This window comes from Marmota monax, unplaced genomic scaffold (assembly GCF_021218885.2).
Source record: "Marmota monax isolate L192 unplaced genomic scaffold, Marmota_monax_Labrador192_F-V1.1 WCK01_AAM20220418_F8-fsc00001, whole genome shotgun sequence".
NCBI lineage: Eukaryota > Metazoa > Chordata > Mammalia > Rodentia > Sciuridae > Marmota > Marmota monax.
The window spans coordinates 51,212,322-51,233,811 of NW_026693777.1; the positions used below are offsets into that span (position 1 = coordinate 51,212,322).

Here is a 21,490-nt window from a genome sequence, read left to right on the forward strand (position 1 = left end):
TGTAGCTACACAGGTCACACGCCTGTGAAGTTGGCCTTGTCCATAACTATGCAGAGAGGGTTTAAGCAAGGGTAAGACAGCATAAGCACAGAAAATGCACCAAACTACCTTTAAATTATGTTTTGTTTTTCTTATTTTATTTTATTTTAGTGGTTATATATGATAGTAGAATCCATTTTAATAAAATTATATGCATAAGATATATCTTATTCTAATTAGGACTCTATTCTTGTGAGGGGGGCATAATGATAAGGTTCATTAGGTAATTTTATATGTGTACATTGGAAAATTGTGTTAGATTCATTTTACTGTCTTTCCTACTCCTATCCACGCTCTCTTCCTTTTGTTCCCCTTTTTCTAATCTACTGAATTTCTCTTCTTCCCCTCCTCCTGGCCCTTTATTGTGGTTAAGCTTCCACATATCAGCAAAAACATTTGACGTTTGGTTTTCTGGGACTGGCTTATTCACTTAGCATGATATTCTCCAGATCCATCCATTTACTGGTAAATGTCCAAAGGTCACTTGTCTTTATGGCTGAGTAATATCCCATTGTGTATATATGCCACAATTTTTTTATCCATTCATTTGTTGATGAGCATTTAGGTTGGCTCCATAGCTATTGTGAATTGTGCAACTATAAACATTGATGTGACTGTATCCCTGTAGTATGTTTATTTTAAATCCTTTGGATATAACCAAGAAATGGAATAACTGGATTTTGTTTTTCAAACATAAATATTTGCAATATGGAGAACTGAAAAACTGTGAAGTCCACTACAAACACTAACCTACCTTTCCTGATAAATTGTATCATTTGTTGAGAAATTATTATAAACTAGAAAATAGAAGGCAGTATAACTGGGCTTCAAATCATAGTGTCCAAACACAACTCCACATGAGAAATTCTGAAAGAATTTCCCCCAAATATAAGAAATATACTAAGGTAATAATGACTAATGACATTGCCTAATTTTGTTATAGTTACTTACCCACAGTACTAGAATATTCATCAATCTATCAATGCTTGTTCTTTTAAACTTTGTTTTACCACTGTTCTGCATTAGTTTAGTGTCAGGACCTGTAAATAAAAGAAGAGCCAACTTTGAAACAATTAGATGTAATAGTAGTAATTATTACTCATATCAATGTCTCTAAAAGGGAAAAATATATTTTTCAAAAATAATTTAACTTTCATTAAGAGCAAGGGCCATTAAGTTGTATATGATTCTTAACTAGTGGCTTAACAATTGTCCTGGAAACTACAAGAGAATCAATCTCTATAGAATATGTCCAGGTTAGAATTTGTTGCTACATAAGTCTTAAGAAATGCTTTTTTAAAAAAATAATGAATGAATGTGCTTGTAGTTTGAAGTATTCAATGACAACAAAATCAATAAAAGGAATTATTTGGAAATACTGAAAAGAACTATAGTAGCCAAAACAAATTAGAATACTGAGGTCAAAAATTAAAAGATGAGAAATCAAATTCCAGATGTTTCCCAAAAAGGCTTGAGGTACCCTTAATGAAGAATCTTAAAAAAACTATAAAACATGTATCAGCAAGTAAGTTAAACCTTTTCTATGATTGATAGCTGTTTATATAATGTGTGCTTTTCTAAGAGCAAGAATTGACTTAAATCTTGTATTTCCTCAAGATTCAATATGACATATTTCTTAAGATCATTTTTTCAAGGAAATCTGAGACTAATGTTAGCTGCTTTAGAGGTGGGTTATTAGATAATTAAATAATAACATGTTGCTAAGGAAATTTCTTATTCACAGAGAAAATGCTAAATAGAAACAATTATTTTAATTATAACTGACTTCTGTAGTGTTCTTTTTCCACATTGTGTTCCCATTACTATTGATCCATGCAGCCATTTAATATAGGAGGAAGGGGAAAATGAAAGAAATAAAAGAAGGGGGGCACACATGAAATTATATACCATTCTAGAAGTCATGAAACGGTGGGAACATCCTTCAAACACTTCCTTTTCCTCAAAAAACAAAGATTGGGGTCTCAGAACAATTCATTGTCTTGAGTTGGAAAATGCACCCCAGGGTCCTGTTCCTAGTCACTGGTGTATAAAAGAGACCACCCACATTTTCTCAGAGTTGTTTATTAAAGTCATATGGACATTGAGGGTGAGAAATATTTATTTTGTAGTAAAGATCACAAAGACCAAATAAAGTTTGTGATTGCTAAAAACTGAAATATTGACAGACCAGTTGATGTTAAAAATTTATATTTCTTCAGCACACAAACATACACAGAGTAATGAAGAATCTACTTTATAGGCTGATAAGTACTTTTTTTAAAATATATCCACAAATGTTTACATACACAAATCTTCTTCATAATCAAAGACCTTGAAAGAGTCTTCTAGAGTTGGCTGCTCCTGTTTCCTGATCCTCCACTCATTATTCAACCTAGTTTTGGGGCTAATCATTACACCATATCATCAATAGCCACCATAGGTTATGATGATTATTTTGATACTGATATCATAGGTTCTAATATTGTTGACTATCTATCCTTGTATAACATACTCTTCCCTCAACTTCTGTGTTTCAATGTTCTCCTACTCTTACTCCTACTTCCTTGATAACTCCTTCCCTGTCTTCCATAATGTTCACACCCCTCTACCCAGTTGTTAAACACTGAGATTCTTAAGACTCAAGCATAAATCATCTCTTTATACTCAATCCACCTTCCCTGGGCAATCTTACCTATGACCGTAATCAATCTGTAATACCATCTTCAAACCACTATATCTCTAGCTCATACTGCTCTTTGAACTCTAAGTCATATATTTAAATCCATATATTTTATTGCCCACATGAAATCTCCACCTGGATCTTCCAAAGGCCCCTCAAAGGACCTTTGTCAGCCTAGCTTGGAATCTTCAGGGTTCCTTACCTCAGTGAATGACACCACTATCCATCCAATTGTGAAGGTTAGGAGATACCTAAGAGTCAGAGTTGATTACTCTCTCATCCTCACTGTTAAACCTGTTCATCGAAGCTTGTCATCTCAACTTTCTAAAAGGCTTCTGATTTCTCTATCTCCATATCCTCATTCCAATCCAAAATACCATCATCTCTCAACTTTTAAAATCCTAGTAACTTTGTGTTCCTGCATCACTCTGTCCTGAACTCGATCAATATTTTTCCTTCTCAACATGTACTCTTTCCAGAACCTGCTGAATATTAACAGAGATTACAAACACTGTAGGAAAGAGTGAATCTTTCAAATTTAACACATATACACCCCACCTGTTAGAAACTTGCAATGGCTTCCTCAAGCTCTTGGGATAAACTCCAAAATTCTGGATATTAACCACAAGGTCCTGCATGGTCCAGATCCTCTCCAGTCATATGTCTACCTCTATTCTCGGTGCTGTGTCCCACAGGCCTAAATTTTTTGACCTCACTCTGCCACAGAGCTTTGGTCTACAAATTGCCTTCTCATTAGCTAGTTCTTTCCCTTTTCTACATTCTTTGCCTCTTTCTCCTTCCTAACCCTTTCTCATTCTTCCAATTGCAGCTCACATTTCTTTAGGAAAACCTTCCCTAAAGTTCAGGTCCAATCAGTTTCCTCCATTTACACTCTTGTGATTCCATGTTTTGTTACTGTTGTTGTTGTTGTTGTTGTTGTTGTTTTGGAACACTTATCTCAATTTGAGATTATGCATTCATTACTGTAAGTATTTGAGATGAATGTCTTTCTTTCTCTTACAAGGCTGAAAAGTACATAAATAAAGGAACTGCCTTTGTTTTACCAGATTTTGAATCCCCTATGAGCATGCAGAATAATGCCTCATGTGTAGTAGGTATTCAATAAGTAAAATTTTAGTGAATTAATTAATTGAATACTTGCTGTTCTAGGCAATAATCACATGTGCTTTCATTCGATTATATCAGCTGATACTTACAATAAACCAACACAATAGGTTATCCTTCATTTGTTAATAATGAGAATGAAGTTTAAAGAATTTACCTTACTTGAGATTTCTCATCTAATAAGTGACAGAACCAGAATTTAAACCTCCATATATCTAACTCTGAAGTTCTCATTTTTTAACTACTATTTTTAAAACCATATGAGATCGTCAACCAATGTACATTTAAGACTGTCTCATTCAGGGTCCTAACAGGAAATATATATCATATTGAACAAGGATAATGACAGTGGAGTTTATTTAAAAAGAAACACTTTACAAAAGTGGGGGTGGGTATAAGGAAAGCAGAAGGTTAGTACAGTAACCAAGGGCTTCAGAGCAACCCAGCTATTTCTTCACCTCAGCCAGAGGGATGTCCAAAGGAGTATTACTGGGCCCTCAGGTGAGAGATGTGTGGGGTTTACAGCCTTTAAGGGATGAGTAACCTTATATTGAGGACCAGTCTGAAGTGACCACACAGGGATATATTCTGAAGGAATTAATACCTTGGCCTTAATCATCTTTGTCCCTTTGATCTTTTTCCCAAGACAGAGTCCAAAAGAAGCCAAAATTTAAGGAAAACTATCAGTGCCAACCAGACAAGTCAGCCTTCAAGGCAAAAAGAAGATTGGAAAAGGGTCAGAGCAGACCTGAACAGGCAAATGAAAGAGATCCAGCACTAAAATCTTACCTGCAACCAAGATGGTGCCTGATCCTGTAGACTCCTTAAATGGATTAGACTCCTGATCTCAGAAATAACACCTGCTCCTCTTTTGAGCAGAAACAAAAGTCATTACCAGGGAAGTATGGCCCAGATGTTAGTGTATATTAGACTTCTGTAAATCATAGGTTTGCAAAGCAAGCCATATCTGTCAATTATATTCCCTGCACAATTCTTAACGGTAGATATAACTAGAGTAACAGTTCAAAAAGAAAAGTTAACCATTCAGTTAGGATTCACTTTCATAAGACCTATATAGTCACCTACAATTAGTTCCTCAACCAAATATCTCAAGACTTCGGGAACCTGACTCAGTTCAACTCTGACATGGACCAAACCAATGGTTCATTCCTTAGTTTGCCTTTATTCTGGTTCAAGTTTTATACTAACTTTTGTGCACAAACTAAAGTCAATAAACATATTCTTTGCTTTGCAAATGTCCACCTGATGGCTGTCCCCTGCAAGTAAACCTCTAGGACATAACACAAGAGAAAAGGCAGCTCCCTCTTTTCCCACCAAAGTACAGCAAGCAGGAAGTTTTCCCAGCTCAGCCCATGGAACAGGAGTATGCTCTGGATTGATGATGAAAGAAAGGAGAAGCATGGAAGGAAGGAAAATAAAATTTGGGAGGCATTCTCTTCCACAGGCATCAGCTCATGGAGACTTCGCAGTATACTCTCCGATATGCTCGTTATTATCCCCGTGTTTCAGAAAGGGAAACAAAGCTTAGGGAGGTTAAGTAACTGAGGATAATGCTCCTACAGCCAGATATGCCTGATTCAATTTCTGTGAACTTTCTGCTCTTCTCCCTTGGAGGACATCTGTTTAACTTACCTCTCCACTTCCTTTTTTGTGAGAGCATTCTCCCATAGAGACAACCTTATGAAGAGGAACTTGACTCCTCAGTGGTTTTCAACAGCTGTCCTAGCATAACATAGTATAACTGAACTACAATCCTGAATTAGTTGCTCCAAACAAGATCATACAAACTCAAACTTCTGGACTATGTCCCATTCCTAGGGTGAGGCATCTCCATTTCTTTGGTGACAGGGAGCAAACTAGATGGGTATTTCCTACCAGAAGACTTTCAAGATGACTCCCTATCATTAAGTAGGACAGTAAAAGGAAGTTTGTGGATAAGCCTTACTGTTTCTCTGCAAGAAAATGCAAATAAGGAAATAAATAGTAAGAGGTTTATTTCCCTGACTAAAGAATAAAAGCATCTGATGAAAGAATCTTGAAGCCAGATTCATCCCCAGATAAAAGCACTATATTGTCTCATTTCTAGGGATTTCCCAAGTCCTTACAATACTAATGCCCCAAGCAGAAAGAGCCTTGCTAACAGCCACAGCTGAGAGTATTTAGAAACAACTGGGAGGACTTTCCTAGTTTGGAACACTTTTAAGTCTTTAATGAACATTTTGTTGTTGCTGAGGAAAGTTAAGAAAAACATTCCAATTTTGATTGCACATATAATCAGCAGACCCAAAACACATCTTAATTTGGTGCCACAATAAACAGGATTTATAAATCAAGGGCTAGCAATTGAAGCCATGAGTACAATTTGAGTGGCTTTATGAAATGGTGCTACTGTGAGCTTCCTTAGCAGGAAACTGCCACCTTGAACCCATAGAGATAAAGTAGGGAAAGCAAAAATGACAGGCATGAAGAGCAGGAGGCATCGCACCCCCCAGCCTCCTTCCACACTGGCCCCACCCATCATGCACAGTCTTTCCAGACCCCACTGTCCTGTTTACAAACAGTGGAGAAACTACAGAGTATAAACAGAAGTGACTGCAAGATCTCCAAGAACACTTTCCCAAAAGAGCTGCTTGACTTCCACAAACTACACCAAGAACAGCACAATGAGGGGCTTTCTTTTTTACTCTTCTGTCAATTTAAAAGGAGCTTAGTTAATACATAACATGACAAAATGACTGGGATGGGGCTAAAAAGACAGAAATTAAAACAATAGGTATCTAGCACCCACCGTATAACAGAGGCCCCAGCACCCTTAAGAATAAGCACAAGATGTCAGTGGTTCCCACACCTTGGACTACCTGGACTATTTTAAAGCTGTGGTGTTTTACCCTGGAGCCACAAATCCTGAAGTCAACTCCAGAGCAGCCCTTTGAAAGGGCTAAAAGCACCATGCTGCTCTGAACTTGGAGAACTATGCTGGTGTGTGTTGCAGGAAAGGGTCACATCGATCTGGCCCTGAACCATAAACTGTACCTGCAAAAATAACCATTCCAAAACACCAGCTGGTGTTCCTCAGGATGCAGCCTCTCAGGATTATCTTCTGATTGTCGAGGGAGTGCTTGCTGTCCTTCCAAGAGAGGACTCCCGTAAATTTGTCTAATTTGTTGTTAGGCGCCTCACAGACAACAATCCCTGGAAAATAAAAAAGCAAAACTCCTAATATGCACCTGAAACTCTCTTCAGAAGTCCATGGTCCTGCTGTGGCACCCTACTTCTATGTACAGCACATTTTTCTTCCCTCTTAGCATGGTATATACCTGACTGTGCTGGAAAAATAAGCTTGGAGATGCAAAGATGGAAATCTATCAAATATTTTGGAATACAGCTTTCTGTTACATGAGATTATTTTTTCCCCTAAAAATTAAAAAAAAAAAATCACTTATCTTTCCTTCTAGTTTGTAGCAAATGACTTTTGGAAATACAAAGCAGTGCTCTCCTAAACATTTTATTTTGGCTTAATGCAAACTGTCACACAGGTTACCAAGGCATACTTCCTGTTTCACAGCAAAAGTTAACCATCTTTCTAGTCTCCTAATCAAGATTTTTGGGGTCCTACTATATTCCACCCTAGAAAAACCTGGGCCTTGTTTGCGCCTTGTGCTTGAGAATGCGTATGATTCCTTTCAGCTGTTGTATGCTTCTTATCTTGATTAGATTCAGAGTCCTGGGGACTCAAAGGCACCATATAACTTGCCCAAACTGGCCAGAAGATGTTTCTAGTTTTTTTCTTTTTTTTTTTTTTTAATTCCAAGTCCATTCCAAACCAAGGGCATGCCATTCCAAATCAATGAATCAATTCGTTCCATCATTTCAATAAGAAAATGCACATTCTGGGTGGGGTACTTGATAGAAAAAGAAACCAGAAATAATCTTTTATGGACCTTGTCACAAGACATAACTATTAGGTTAATATACATTTGCATTGCAAACAGGTGGGGTTACATTTTTAGAAGTAATGAATACAGAGACATGAAAGAATAGAACAGAGAAAAGCAAAGGAGCAAGAAAAAGAAAGGAGGAAAGAATGAAAAAGGATTTGTGGGTAGATCTAAGCAGAGTTCAAGTTAGAGTCAGGGATAAGATTAGGGCCTCTACATTTCTTGCTCTTCAAAACAATAAAAATACATTTATTTAAGCGGAAGTGCAAAGGGCAGTTTGGAACATAAAAAGTGGCATTTGGAAAAGAAAGGGGAGCCTATTTTCAGGATTAATTGAAAGTTAAAGGAGACCAGATGATCTTAAGGAATTCTTTATGATGCTGTGTTAGTCAGCTTTCCATTACTTTTAAAAAATACTTGAGACAAATAGATTTATGAAGAGAAAAGGGTTATTTTGGCTCACAGATCTGAAGGTTTCAGGCCATGACCAATTCACCCCTTTACTTTGGGCCTATGATGGTAGGTACATCAGGGTCAGAGTACGTAGAGGAGCAAAGCCATTGACCTCAGGGCCAGGATACAAAATAGAAAGAGGAAGAGACTAGAGTTCCTCAGTTCCTTTCCAGGGCATTTCTCCAGCAATGTAAAATCTCCCATTATGCCCCACCTTTTAAAATACCCACCACCTGCCAGTTGCACCAAGCTTTTTACACAGGGCCCTGGAGGATATTTAAGATTTAAACTATAGCAGATTCTGACTCCGTCTTCTTTCCACACTGTCTTCTGAACTTAAAGAGGCTTCTTTCATGACTTCCTTTTCTTCCTAGGATTCTATGTTTTCCCTTTAGAACTCTTAGAGAAAGGTAACAGCAACTAGTTTTCATACAGGCTGACCCATCCTAACCAACCAGATTACTCACATTTACAGCCTTTGCATTCATAAAACAAAAACACTCTGGAAGGAATGAGGGATTCATGGTCTCAGGACTGCTTCTCCAACTTGCACTGACCTTTTCCTAATATAACAAAACATTGACCCAAAGACCTCCCTCTTGGGCACTTTCTGACAGCTTCTCAGACATCCACTGCTAAGGGAGAAAGTGCTGGCAAGAGTTTTCAAATAAGACAAATAACCTGTACAAGGTCATTTTTTATTGATGGGAAGTGGCTGAATTGTGGTTAGCTCCCATTATAGCCCATTTATGTATTAAAACTGATTTAAACTAGCCCAAATTATTTGGGCAGCTATATTGTAGAAGAGGAGACTTTTTATAAATTCTCAGAATTCATTATCTTTTTTCCTCTACCAATAACTTTCATTCCTGAATTTTGAAGAACCTTGAATTGGGTGGATATTACTCACAAAACTTAAATAAAAATAATAGGCTAACAGAAGCCATTAAAGCTTATTCTAGTTTCTTGACCCAAGACTCAATTTCTCAGGCTTCAAAATTGGTACAAAAAAAAAGTGCTTTGGGCAAAAACAACATGATACATGATTCCTGCCAACAGAAATATAAAAAACAGGTTCATTTGATCATTTTTATTGTCGTAAGCAAAGACTGACATAGAGGCAAATACAGCCTTGAACGTGTTGGCTCGCTACTCCCTGGCCCCAAGGCTCATCCACTTCTGGCCTCACACCAAGGGTGCGGTTCTAGACAGGAACAGGCAGTAAGGCTAAGGGTTCTGCATGGGTTCTTGGAGCCCAAACTCCAATTCAGCCTTTCTCAAAGAGTGTGGTGCCAGTGATTTAAGCACTAAATATAGGGCTCAGTCAAAATAAAATGGTAGGAACCAAGCCAAACTGCATTTTTTTTCCTTAATCATCAGAAATGTTCATCTTCCCTCTTCTTAGTCCTGTTAGCATAAAATCAAACTTCTCAATTTATTTTCTGCCCCTTTCCAAAAGAGGTTAACAGTTTTCTTTAGGGAGAACTATATTTGCCTCTATATCCCGTAACCTACCATACTATCTACCTACTAGGAACTTAATAAATGTTTGTTGGAGAGATGAATGGAAAAAATTCTCAGATAGTTTCAAATGAGAGGTTGGGAGATGAGATATGTATTAGAAAAAAATCAAAGATAAATGGGAAAAGTGGGTATATTTTCATAGTAGTAATGAGAAAGGGGATTATCTACAGTCGGTAGAAATCCACAACAGGGGGCTTAGGTTGACCTAACTCTAATAGAAGCCAAATAGATCTGAGAACAATGAAAAAAGGTGGGAGCCTCAAAGCACATTAGAAGCAACCAAAAATGGATTCTAATCAAAGCATAAGAAGGACTAGGGAAAACTCTCTTAGGATCCTTCTCCCTTTTTTCCAATTGTACCAGTAGAGAAAATGGTCAGTTTGACAATTGATAGGAAAGCATTTGGGTCAAATAGAATCATTTCTCACAGTCACTCACTGAATATATGTTTAGAGCCCAAAGTCATATTTAATGGGCAATCATACAACCAGTGGAAAGGCATACCAATTATGAATTAAAGGGATATAACGAAACTAGCGAGTCTCATTAGTTTGCCTCTCTGAAAAGATGTGAAAGCAGACATCAATTCAACCATTTCACAATCACATGGAAATGCCCCTACCTAACAAAATCTACAAGATTTCATTCTGAAGCTTTTTTAGTACATAAATTTAGTCACGAGGTTATTGATTAATTGCCAACTTGATAAATTTCTCAAACTACAATATTTATCTCAAAGAAGAAATCTGTAGTTTGTCATGAAAATGGAACTTGGTACTCAATATTCCATGGTTTTCCAGAGAAATTCATTTCTTTCTATCCATTATTAGCAATATTTCTTCATTATCTGCACTGCAACTCTTTCATAAAACAAACTCTGCATTCAGTAAGACATCATTATTGTTGTTCAAAAATTTTTTGAACCAAGAGCTTCTTAACATTTAGGAGATTGTCTACTATTATTGCCCTGATGATTGTGATAAATGGGTTTTTTTTTTCTTAGAAACAAGAGTGTCACTTTCCTATTTTCCTTTATTCTTCATTCAGCTTTCAGCCACCCATCAATATCATCATAATGGCCATGTCAGCATCAAAAAAAGAAGTTACTCTTATCTTTACATGGAACCTATGTCTCGTGCATCAGTCAGTGCTATTAGGCTGTGCTTCCATCCAGGTGAATAGAAAAGCTATCTGGTAAGTTTTTAAAAAGTCACAAGATGCTAACCAAGCCTTTTTTATTATTTATTTTAACCAAAAGAAATGCTTATTTTTCTGTTTTAATTACACACATGCTGTTCTTTAGAAAGGACCACAAAATACACAAAGATTCCTGACTAAAGAGTCAACCTTTCTCTGGTTCAGAATTCAGTATTAACAGTCATACAAAATATGTAAACTTGTCATGAGTTGCAAAAAACAGATCTCAGTCCATCAGTAACAAGATGCAAGAGATTCTTAAACACATTTGGACAATTTACATCCGGGGCTTTCCCCAAGGGATAAGAATGTCCAGTTTGCAAATGTATAATTGACAAGTATTTCCAGTTACTTATTTATAAAAGCTTTTCAAGATCCATAAGGCTTTCATATGAAAACTCAAGACCTACTCAACTAATTTTTATATTTATTATAATATTAGATCAAATTAATATATCTTTTAAAAAAAAATTCAACAGACTGCATACTGATTTTTTTTTTCAGATGTTTGAGATGTATACAAACATTTAGATGAGAACTTTTCAAATAAATGGATTTACCTACCAAACTCTAACTCAGTCTGTGTGTACTGGTTTCTGTTTGGCTACCTCTTCTGTACATTTTTGTTGGGGATCCTCACTTTCAAAATCACAGAAAACATTGCTATTTTTAAAAAAATATATGATAATCTCATCCTAGATCTGGATGGACTTGATCTCTGATAATTAATTTTGTACCTTCAGGTTTAAAGTACTTTTATAATTTATTTCTTATCCTGAGCAGAAGCTAAGCTATTGTGCTAAATTGTTGCCTTTCTGTTTGTAGTTTTTTGTGCCCTTTGTAAAACAGGCTTCGCCAGTAGTCTGGATTCATATTCTGTCCCTCTACCTGGTTGCCATTTGATACAACTTAGGTGGGTCTCAGATTCCTTATCTATAAATTAATTGAAGCTAATAATACTCTCTTCCTTTAAGAGATTATAAGAATTTAATAAAATAATGTGTATAAGTGCTTAACATGGTGCCTGGTACATACTGAGTACTTGTTCTTGTATCACTATCATGTTTAGGGCCTAAGAATTTAGACCTTTACCTTACCTTCTGTGGCATGAGCTCTGTTCAAGTATGTCTTCCCCCTGGGCTATAAATTCCATGAAAACAAGGCCTGAGTCTGACTCCTAACCTTGTATTCAAAAGAAAATTCTTTGGCACTGTGTGAAATATATATTTGCTAAATGAATGGATAAATAAGTGAATGAATAATAAAAAGAAGATAAGTTCATGTAATGCAAAGGAGGCTGCAAGTAAGAAGCTGTCTTTGGGTATAGGAGGGGAGGCAGAGAGACTTATGAGAGACACCTGAGTCCCAGTTCATCTCAGTTTTGACTCTAGATCAATTTGGAGTCTTCAGTGGAACCTTCTCTAGGAATAAGGGTGGGAAATTCAGGTCTTCAGACTTGAAAGATGTACACTTATGAGACAAGGACAGAAAACTAGTTTGGTGCTAGTCAAAATATCTTGGCAAGCCTCTGAAGAAAAACCACAGACTAACTAGAAGCAAAAATAATGTCATCTCCAGATTTGTCCAGAAGTCACAAGCTAAAAGATAAACTTAGCACAGTCATAACATGGGCAAGGACATGCCTCCTACATCTGTCTCATCTAGTTTACCTTGCCCAAAATCAAAGGTAATTGCCCACAATGCTGACATCATGCTTCTTATTTAAACTAAAGGAGGCAATATCTGGTCTTGATCCCATTGCCTTGGAAGTGTTTCTAGTCATTAGAGAAAAATCTGAGATTTATTGATACTTCAATAAGACAAAGGGGAATAAAGAAAACCAAAATAAGGGAAATAAGGAATATTGGCAAGTAAAAGGATCAACACAACCATTGTTTTACATTGTGTTCCTAAGAGGTTCTTAATAAGTAGACACTAATAAACATGGAGAAAATTATGAAAGCAGAAAAATGATGACAGGAAAAAAAGATACTACAGGTTGGAAAAAATAACAAAAAGTGTAAAAGGGAGATGAGAAGAGGAAAGTAAGAAAGAGTGCAAAAGAGAAGAGAGGCAAGGGGAGAATGGTGAAATGGGGTAGTTAGAGAAACACATAGGTAGTGCACAGTAGGTGTATGTTGGGGTGGGGTGTAAAATTTGTAAACCAGGACCTGAGAAGAAGTGGAGTGGACAGAGAAAAAATTGAAGGCTACGGGAAAACAAAAGCAATCATGAGAAAAACGTAGAGTTTATTAACTGTCTCAACTCTTTCAAAGATTTTTCCATACCACCTCTTGCATCACTCTCTTGCTCTTTAAATTTGACTGCTAACAGGGGAAATCTAATTTGTATATTGTATCTAATTTATTTCCGCTTAATCCATCCATTCATTCTTCAGATGCTTTCTCGGAACTAGCAAATCACAGTTTAATAAGGATAAACTCATAAAATAACATATTGTCTTGAACTGTAAGGTACTTTAAAATGAAATTTAAGATTTAAGAATGAAAAAGTAAATTTAACAGAAACCTGGTTCTTAGTCAAGAAATGTACCAGCCTCATGAATTTGACATTACATGTTCTCTAAAAAGTGACCACAGCTTAAGTGTACATAATAGAAAAGAGAGGCCTATGTTGCCATTATTTAAGAAAACAATTATACTTTGGTGATGTGGTGAGTGGCCAGTCCTTAGTAAATAATAGTTATTACTGCACTTTAAAAGTTAATTTTATGAAGTAATTCTAAACATATGTATACATATATATGTATGTATATGTATATATATATATATATATATATATATATATATATATATATATATATACACACACACACACACTATTTATACACACACACACACACACACACACACAGGTCTGTTATACTAACCTGCCTAAATATCTGTTACCCCATCTGCGACAAAGGAATTGTTTTTACTGAGGAATTATTTCTCTGCAGCAGCCTGGGCAGCATCAACTTGCATTGGTTTAAATTCAGGGCTATGGTGTTCAATTTGTTTGGTAAAGGGGCTCTAAAGTAAAGATATTATAAAACCACCACCATCAACCCTCTCTCAACCACCTGCCCTCCAGGAGAAGGGGACCCAGAAACTCTTGTTTTTCACCATAAGGCCCCATCAGGAACCTTCTTCCTCACCCTGCAGTGTCATACTCTAGTCCCAACATCTTTATCTTAGGTCTTTCCTCTCCTTTCCCATTGCGTTCTGAGGCCTGATGCTGATCCTGACCCTCATTGCAATCATTTATTAATTCACTCTTTCAGTAAGGATTTATTGAGTATCTACTATGTATTAAATGTTGTTCTAGGTGCTTGGATATGTTAAGCATACTAAACAAAGATCCCTGTGGAGCTTACATTGATGAATATATAGGTGGATATTATGGTTTGGATGTGAGATATCCCAAAAAAAACTCACATGTGAGACAATGCAAGAAGATTCAGAGGAGGAAATGATTGGGTTGTAAGAGTCTTAATCCAATCAGTGATTTAATCCTCTGACAGGGATTAACTGAGGGGTAACTGAAGTGGTAGGGTGTGGCTAAAGGAGGTGGGAATTAGGGTGTGGCTTTGGGGTATATTCTAGTATCTGGAGAGTGGAGTATCTCTCTCTACTTCCTCATCACTGTGATGTGAGCTGCTTCCCTCCACCACTCTGTCCAGGCATAATGTCCTGCTTCACCTCTAGCCCAGGGGAATGGAGTTATCTGTCAGCCTCTGAAACCGTGAGCTCTCAAATAAACTTTTCCTCTTCTACAATTGTGCAGATTGGGTCTTTAAGTCACAGCTGTGAGAAAGCTTACTAAAACAACGGACAATAAATAATAAACTTTAAATAAATAACTAATGTAGCACATCATGTTGGTAAGTGCTATAAAGAGAAGAAAAAGCAGGGTACAGGGAATTGACAGTATGAGAATTCATGCTGAAGACGAGGATATGAGGCCTCAATCCTAAGGTTCCATGTAAGAAATCTACCTAACCCAGCCTGGCTGGATCATTGATCCTGGCATTGACCTCCACAGCCACAATTCTTACAAGGGTGTGGCAGAGGCAGTGCTCAACAAATACCCATATCTGTTATTTCCTAGCCTCCTTTGCAGTTAGATGACAGCCAGATAACTCACAATAGCCCATGAAATAGGAGAAGAGGGAGCAGTTAAAAGCCACTGTGTCTCTTCCTCTCACCCTTACCCTGCTGTGGTGACCTGAGAGACCATTAGTCTCAGTATCAAGGCCAAGAGATGGAGAAGCCTCCCCAACCCACATCAGAATGTGACATGAACAAAAAATACAACTCTGTGGTGTTTAGGTCACCAAGATTTCAGGGTTTTTTGTAATTGCATCATAGTGTAGGTTATCTGTGCCAATATCTATGAAAAAGAGCTACATAATTATAACAATCATTTTCTGCTTTTCATTTGTTAAGGAAATATCTACCTCCTTATAGATTAATAGAGGTATACAAGTGTAAAGTTCTGCCAGGAAAGAAATGAGTAATGGTAAGTTATATTTAGGTTACCCTTTTAGGATTTGATAAATGTTCAATGAGATATTTTAAGCAAGTTTTTTGATTCATGAAAACAATTTACTTTCCTTGGATTCATATAACACTAAAATTTCATTGAAAAAATTACTTTGTTAGAAAATGCGTAATTTGTTTTACTCTAATCTAAATATGTCTTGGGCCATTCAAAGTTTCCTGGCTAGTCCCCTGACTTAAATCTCAATTTGGAAGAATATTTTTTCTATAAACATTTGTTATAATAGCATTCACTTAAGAGAGATTAAGATATTAATAAAATCAGAGAGTTTACAACCAAATGCAAAGCACAGACAATATAAGTTCTAAGCTATGCACTGAAGAAACTTTACAATGTAAACTTAGTTGTGTTTTACTTTAACTGAAGAAAGGGTACTAAGAAACTTGTCCACATTTTCCTTTAGTATCTGGAGAGTAGAGTCTCTTTCTACTACCTCATCACCATGATGTGAGCTGCACTCTTTCAATTTTCATAAAGATTGTCTCAAATTCATAGACTCACTAGTAAATAAAACCAATATGTATGAAAATATTAATATTCAGAACCAGATTTACAAGTGAGCAAAGCAAAAGACCATTGAGGGGTAGCAGGAAGGTCTATGGCCTCTCATGGGCCTAAAACCCTACTAATAATGTCTTTTTTTCCTTGACTCTTAAAGAATTGTATTATTTTGTGGTCTCTTAATTATGAAATATAAATATCCCTAAAGTGGACAATACCTAGAGGCTATTCCATGAATACTTAAAAATAACTTTAACAGAAAAGGACAAGGTAACAGTTGGAAAGGATAGAATCAAAATATCACTGCTGAGGAGCAGGGGACTGGGTCAAACGGTGTGAAGGTGGTGATAATAAAACCATGGTCTAAAATTAAAGGCAACAGACAGCCAACTGATTTATAAATTAGAATGTTCTTTCTGAACACCTACTACCTTGAAGACATTACACCAAGTACCATACCAGATACAGAAATATATGAGGCAAAATGGCTGTCTCCAGGAAGTTGGGTTAGGTCTAGCGTTAGGTCTTTGTTGAAAATGGAGGGATGGTTAGATCTGGAGCTAGATATGGGAGTGTGGCCTGCATTCACCCCCAGCAAGTCTACAGAGGTCTCCAGGGAGGCCAAGGTCGAGCAACAGAAGTGCATTTTAATATTGAAGGGAATGAGATCTACATGAGAAGAAACAAGGTGAAATAAAAAATGAACTGAGGAAGCCACTCTCCCATTGGTACACTCTGTTACTCCTTAGCATGAGAAGAGATGACAGTCTTGATGCCGAGAAAATTTTATGTCCTTCCAGGAAGTATAGAAATTGGTTCTCAGATAACTAGCTTGTCACTTTTTCTTTTTGGTTTTGAGATTGTTCTTTAACTGTTTCAAACACTTACCATCAAACCTTGCAAGTCTGCTAATATCTGCTCCAAGTTCGGAGGTAACAGATAATGCATGACGAACTTTTAGGTTTGTTTCCCTGTAAAATAAATGATGGAACATGAATTTTTATATGGAACAGCCTAACAGCATCTTACCCAATGCAATTAGGTGGATACAACACATGCAAAACCTAACTCGAGACTCAGGGAACCTCACTTTGAATGTCATTCACACTTCTCACACTGTCTTGGGAAAATGGGTGGGACTTCTCAGGCTCCTAAGAGTTGGCATTCCACCCACCACACATCTGTATAACACCACAGTAATCTGTTTTGCAATTTGAAAGAACAGAGAACATAATAAATATGGTTTCATTTGAACCTAGTCAAACATCATGCATGAGTTATAAAACACATTAGGAATGGGACACAGTTGCCAAATAAAGCAGTCCAGTATCACTCCAGATTCTAATATCTACCTAGGAGTTTTACTTGCAAAAGATGGTCATGGCTAATTTTACAGTAGCTGAAATTAAAATGGGAAAAGGAATGCAGCTTTCTTTTTCTTGGAGACTCAATCCAAGAAACCCGTAAGTCTCAAGTAATACGAGACAGGCTCAGCAGGTCACAAAGAGCTGGTCATCTTCTTACAGGGAGGACCACACATATATTGGACAGATGGCTCTCTGGTATTCAGGATGTGCCCAGCAGTAATCCCACAGCCATCACTCCCATCTTGGGTTCAAGGGCTTGCTATCGCAGTTTTCTCACGGATTCAATCTAATTTTCGTCTACTGCAGCTCCCCACCCCATATTTAATACCTGGCAACCGCTAATATATTCTCCATTTTTATAATGCCTTTTCTCTTTAAATTAGAGTTCTACCTTTTACACAAATGTTTAATCATGGGTTCATTCAGTCAATAAACATTGATTGAATACTTAGCATAGTCACCTAGAATCTTCAATGCTTCCCCAAAAGATTATCCTCTTGGAGGAAACAAAGAGAAGATTTAACAGTAAATATCACTGTGTGGAATTATATGCCAACTTATGAAATAACTGAGTATAAAGAGACAAGAAGCAGTTATCCAAGAGGGCACTCCATCTGACCTTCTATCAGCCAGTTTCACAACGATGTGAGATCAACATGAACCCAATGCGAAAATGCCCACTGCTAAAATAGCCTTCTTCAGAAAACTCTAAATTGGATGTATAACTGAAGTTATTAGTGGAAACAATCTCACTAATCAAAATGTGCCCATTCCTAGGTGGCAGAGGTGACAAGGGATTAAAGTAGTCAAAAAGAACTTCCTAGATGAGGCAGAAATTGAGCAGGGCTTGCTGGACAAGAAAGAGGAAGGTAAGTGGTGTAAAGGCTACAGAATCACATGCCCATCCATCTGAACTACTTTTCTAATAATTGAAACAATCACACCAACTAAGCTGGATAGCTCTAGTTCTCTGACCCTACTCTACATCTGTTATTCATGGAAGTTCATCATCATTTTGAGATGCATCCTCAGAATCCTCTCCATTATCTCACTCTAGCTTCGAATGTGAAAATTTAAAGGGAAAGAATAATCACACAGAGGCCTTACTTACTTTAAAAATCTACTTTTAAAGACTCCTGATTAACTCCTTCAGTGCCACACCACACTCTTTTTAATCCGTCTGAATATCTTAATAAAGTTCAAAATCATTTTCAGCATAACAAACAATATGGAAAAATCCTACCTTTTTCTCGGTTTCCCCTATTGGTAACACCTTGCAAAACTATCATGTAGTTTCACAACCCAGATATTGACAGTGACACAGTCAATATACAGAACATTTCTATCACTACAAAGATCCCTTGGGTTGCCCTTTAGAGTTACACCCACTTTACTGCCTTTCCCACCCCATCTTTAATATCCGGAGACCACTACTCTGTTCTCCATTTTTATAATTTTACCTTCTCAGAAATGTTGTACAAATGGAATCATAGCTTTGGAATTGGTTTTCCATCTCAGCACAATTGTTTGAAGACTCATTCCAGGCATTGCCTGTGTTTGTACTTAGTTCCTTTTTATTGCTGAGTGGCAATCCAGGATATGGAGGTACCAGTTTGTTCAACCATTCACCTGCTGAAAGATGTCTAACTTGTTTCTTCTTTGGATGCTACAAATAAGTCTGCCACAAACATTCATGTACAAGTTTTTGTGTAAACAGAAGTCTTCATTTCTCTGAGATGACTGCCCCAAAGTCAAATTGCTGAGTTGCATGGTAGTTGTGTGTTTAGTTCATAAGCAACAGTCACATTGTTTTCCATTCCCACCAGCAATGTATGAATGATCCTATTTCTCGACATCCTTACTAGCACCCAGAGTTGTCACTGTTTTTTTATGTTAGCTATTATGTTAGATCTATACTGATATATCATTGTGGTTTTAATTTTAATTTCCCTAATGGCTAATGATGTTGAGCAACTTTTCATGTGCTTATTGGTCCCCTATATGTCCTCTTAGGCAAAATGTTTGTCCATGTCGTTTGCCAATTTTCCAGTTAGACTGTTATATTTTTTAACTGTTGAGTTTTGAAAATATTTTTATATATTCGAGATATAAGTCTTTGTCAGATGCTGTGCAAATAATTTCTCCTGATCTGTAGATTATTATTCTATCCTCTTAAAGCCTTTAATTAGATGAAGTCCAATTTATTAAATTTTCTTTTTATGGATCCTGTTTTTTGTGTCAAATCTAACTCTGACTAGCCCCAAATCATATAGTTTTATGTTTTGCATTTGAATTAATTTCCTTAATAGTTATAGACGTATTCAAGTTATCTATCTCATGTTTGATATATGGTCTGTTGTTTTTTTTTTTTTTTGAGAAGTAGTCCATTTCATCTAAGGTGTCAAATTTATGTGTGTAGAGCTATTTGTAATAATTCTTCATTATCATTATCCACCTGATGTTTTCAGAATCTGGAGGGAATTGCCCTGGTTTATTCAGGATAGTGATAATTTATCTCATTTTTTCCCTTTATCAGTCTTCCTAAAGGTTTGTCAATTGAATTAATGTTTTCAAAGAACTAGTTGTGTTTCATTAATTATCTTTATGGTTTTTCTGTTTTCAAATTCACTTTATTTTTGTTCTTACCTTCACTTTCTTATTCCTTCTGCTTACTTGGGTTTTTTTTTTTTAAGTTTTCTATGTTCTTGAGATGGGAGATTATTGATTTGAGAGTTTTTCTTTGTTCAAGTATATACACTTAGTGCTATGATTTTTCCTCTCAGCACTGCTTTAGCTATGTCTGCAACTGTTCTGCCCAAACCAGGGGTAGGATCATGCAGGCCAAACTGTTTGAATAGTTCAATATGAAAATGACTTAGGAGCCACTGTTGAAAATCATAGGTTCTGGTATCAGACTGCCAGCTTTGAGTTCTATCTTTATTCTTTAGGAGTTCAGAGCAAATAAACAAATCTCTCTAAAACCCTGGTATCCTCGTCTGTACAGTAGGACTTATATAGTACCTATATCAGGATTAAATGATATAAACCATCTAAAAACACACACAAATTATTCAGTGTGATGAAAATGTAAGTATTCATTAAATATTTTTTTATGCCAAACAGACAAATTGAATCCTATGAAGCAGACCTGCTATATGGTCTATAATGAAATTCTAAATTAACATCAATATCAAAACTGCATCACAATCCTTTTCTCTCTTCTTTCTCTGTATCTTCATTAACACAGGTCCAAGGTTGCTTTTCCGTCCTTTCTTCCTCAGGGAACTCTTGATCTCCAGCCCTCTCATTTTTGTTAGAAAATGACTTGAACTTACAACAAACAAAAACTTCTAAGGCAACTCACTGAAGAATCCCTGCATGAAATTATTCACATATACATGTTTAGCTCACTGTTTCTGAAAGAAAATAAACTAAAAAGTCAGAGTTTTCAAAATAAATTCAATAGAAAAGTAATTTTCAAAATTACTGCAAAGTAATTAACAATGAACTTGGCAATTTAGACTCTTGTGTCTTCCAAGGAAACAAAGAATAAGATTTAAGCCCTGCTTATAAAGACATTACTTTTAAATAAATTAAAAACCAACCTAATCAAGTATTCTAACTTAATAACTTACCCATCGAGCTCTGCAGTTTCAATATAGCACAGACCATGTGGCTCACTACTTGACAGAAGCAGCAAATCAGCCTATTTTAAGAAAACATGACAAAAGAATACTTGAAAAGGGGAGACTGGCTGAAGGTCTATTCTGGTGCATCACCTCTCTACTACTTGCCAGCACAGCCTGAGGAACAAAGTGAAAGGGGTAGGATCCTGTACCACCTCCATGTGGTACCCCTGGACAAGCCCTCCCACCCTCAGTGTTCCTGTTTCCACACCCTTGACCGTCACAATAGGAGCAAGTGCTGGGGTATCATATAAATTAATAGCCGCTTGCTTTACTTTTTTTGAAAGACATATATAAATTACATATTTTGTTTTCATAATTATTCATGGAAAATATGTCACTAATAAATAATTGGAAATATTTATGGGCACATACTTTGACTATCTAGTAGGACCA

At 36.5% G+C, this 21,490-nt stretch overlaps 1 protein-coding gene across 4 annotated transcripts in view; it reads right to left on the bottom strand.

Moving 5' to 3' along the window:
* The window catches only part of Atp8b4 (ATPase phospholipid transporting 8B4 (putative)), a 246,490-nt gene that overhangs the window by 93,198 nt on the left and 131,802 nt on the right, over nucleotides 1-21,490 (bottom strand). For all 4 annotated transcript variants that reach the window (XM_058584792.1, XM_046460874.2, XM_046460873.2 and 1 more), the window contains exons 8-11: nucleotides 21,044-21,114; nucleotides 16,930-17,012; nucleotides 6,899-7,057; nucleotides 991-1,079 (exon numbers count right to left, since the gene is read on the bottom strand). In XM_058584792.1, the coding sequence (XP_058440775.1) occupies nucleotides 991-1,079; nucleotides 6,899-7,057; nucleotides 16,930-17,012; nucleotides 21,044-21,114 (402 nt within the window). The remainder of the gene's footprint in view (nucleotides 1-990; nucleotides 1,080-6,898; nucleotides 7,058-16,929; nucleotides 17,013-21,043; nucleotides 21,115-21,490) is intronic.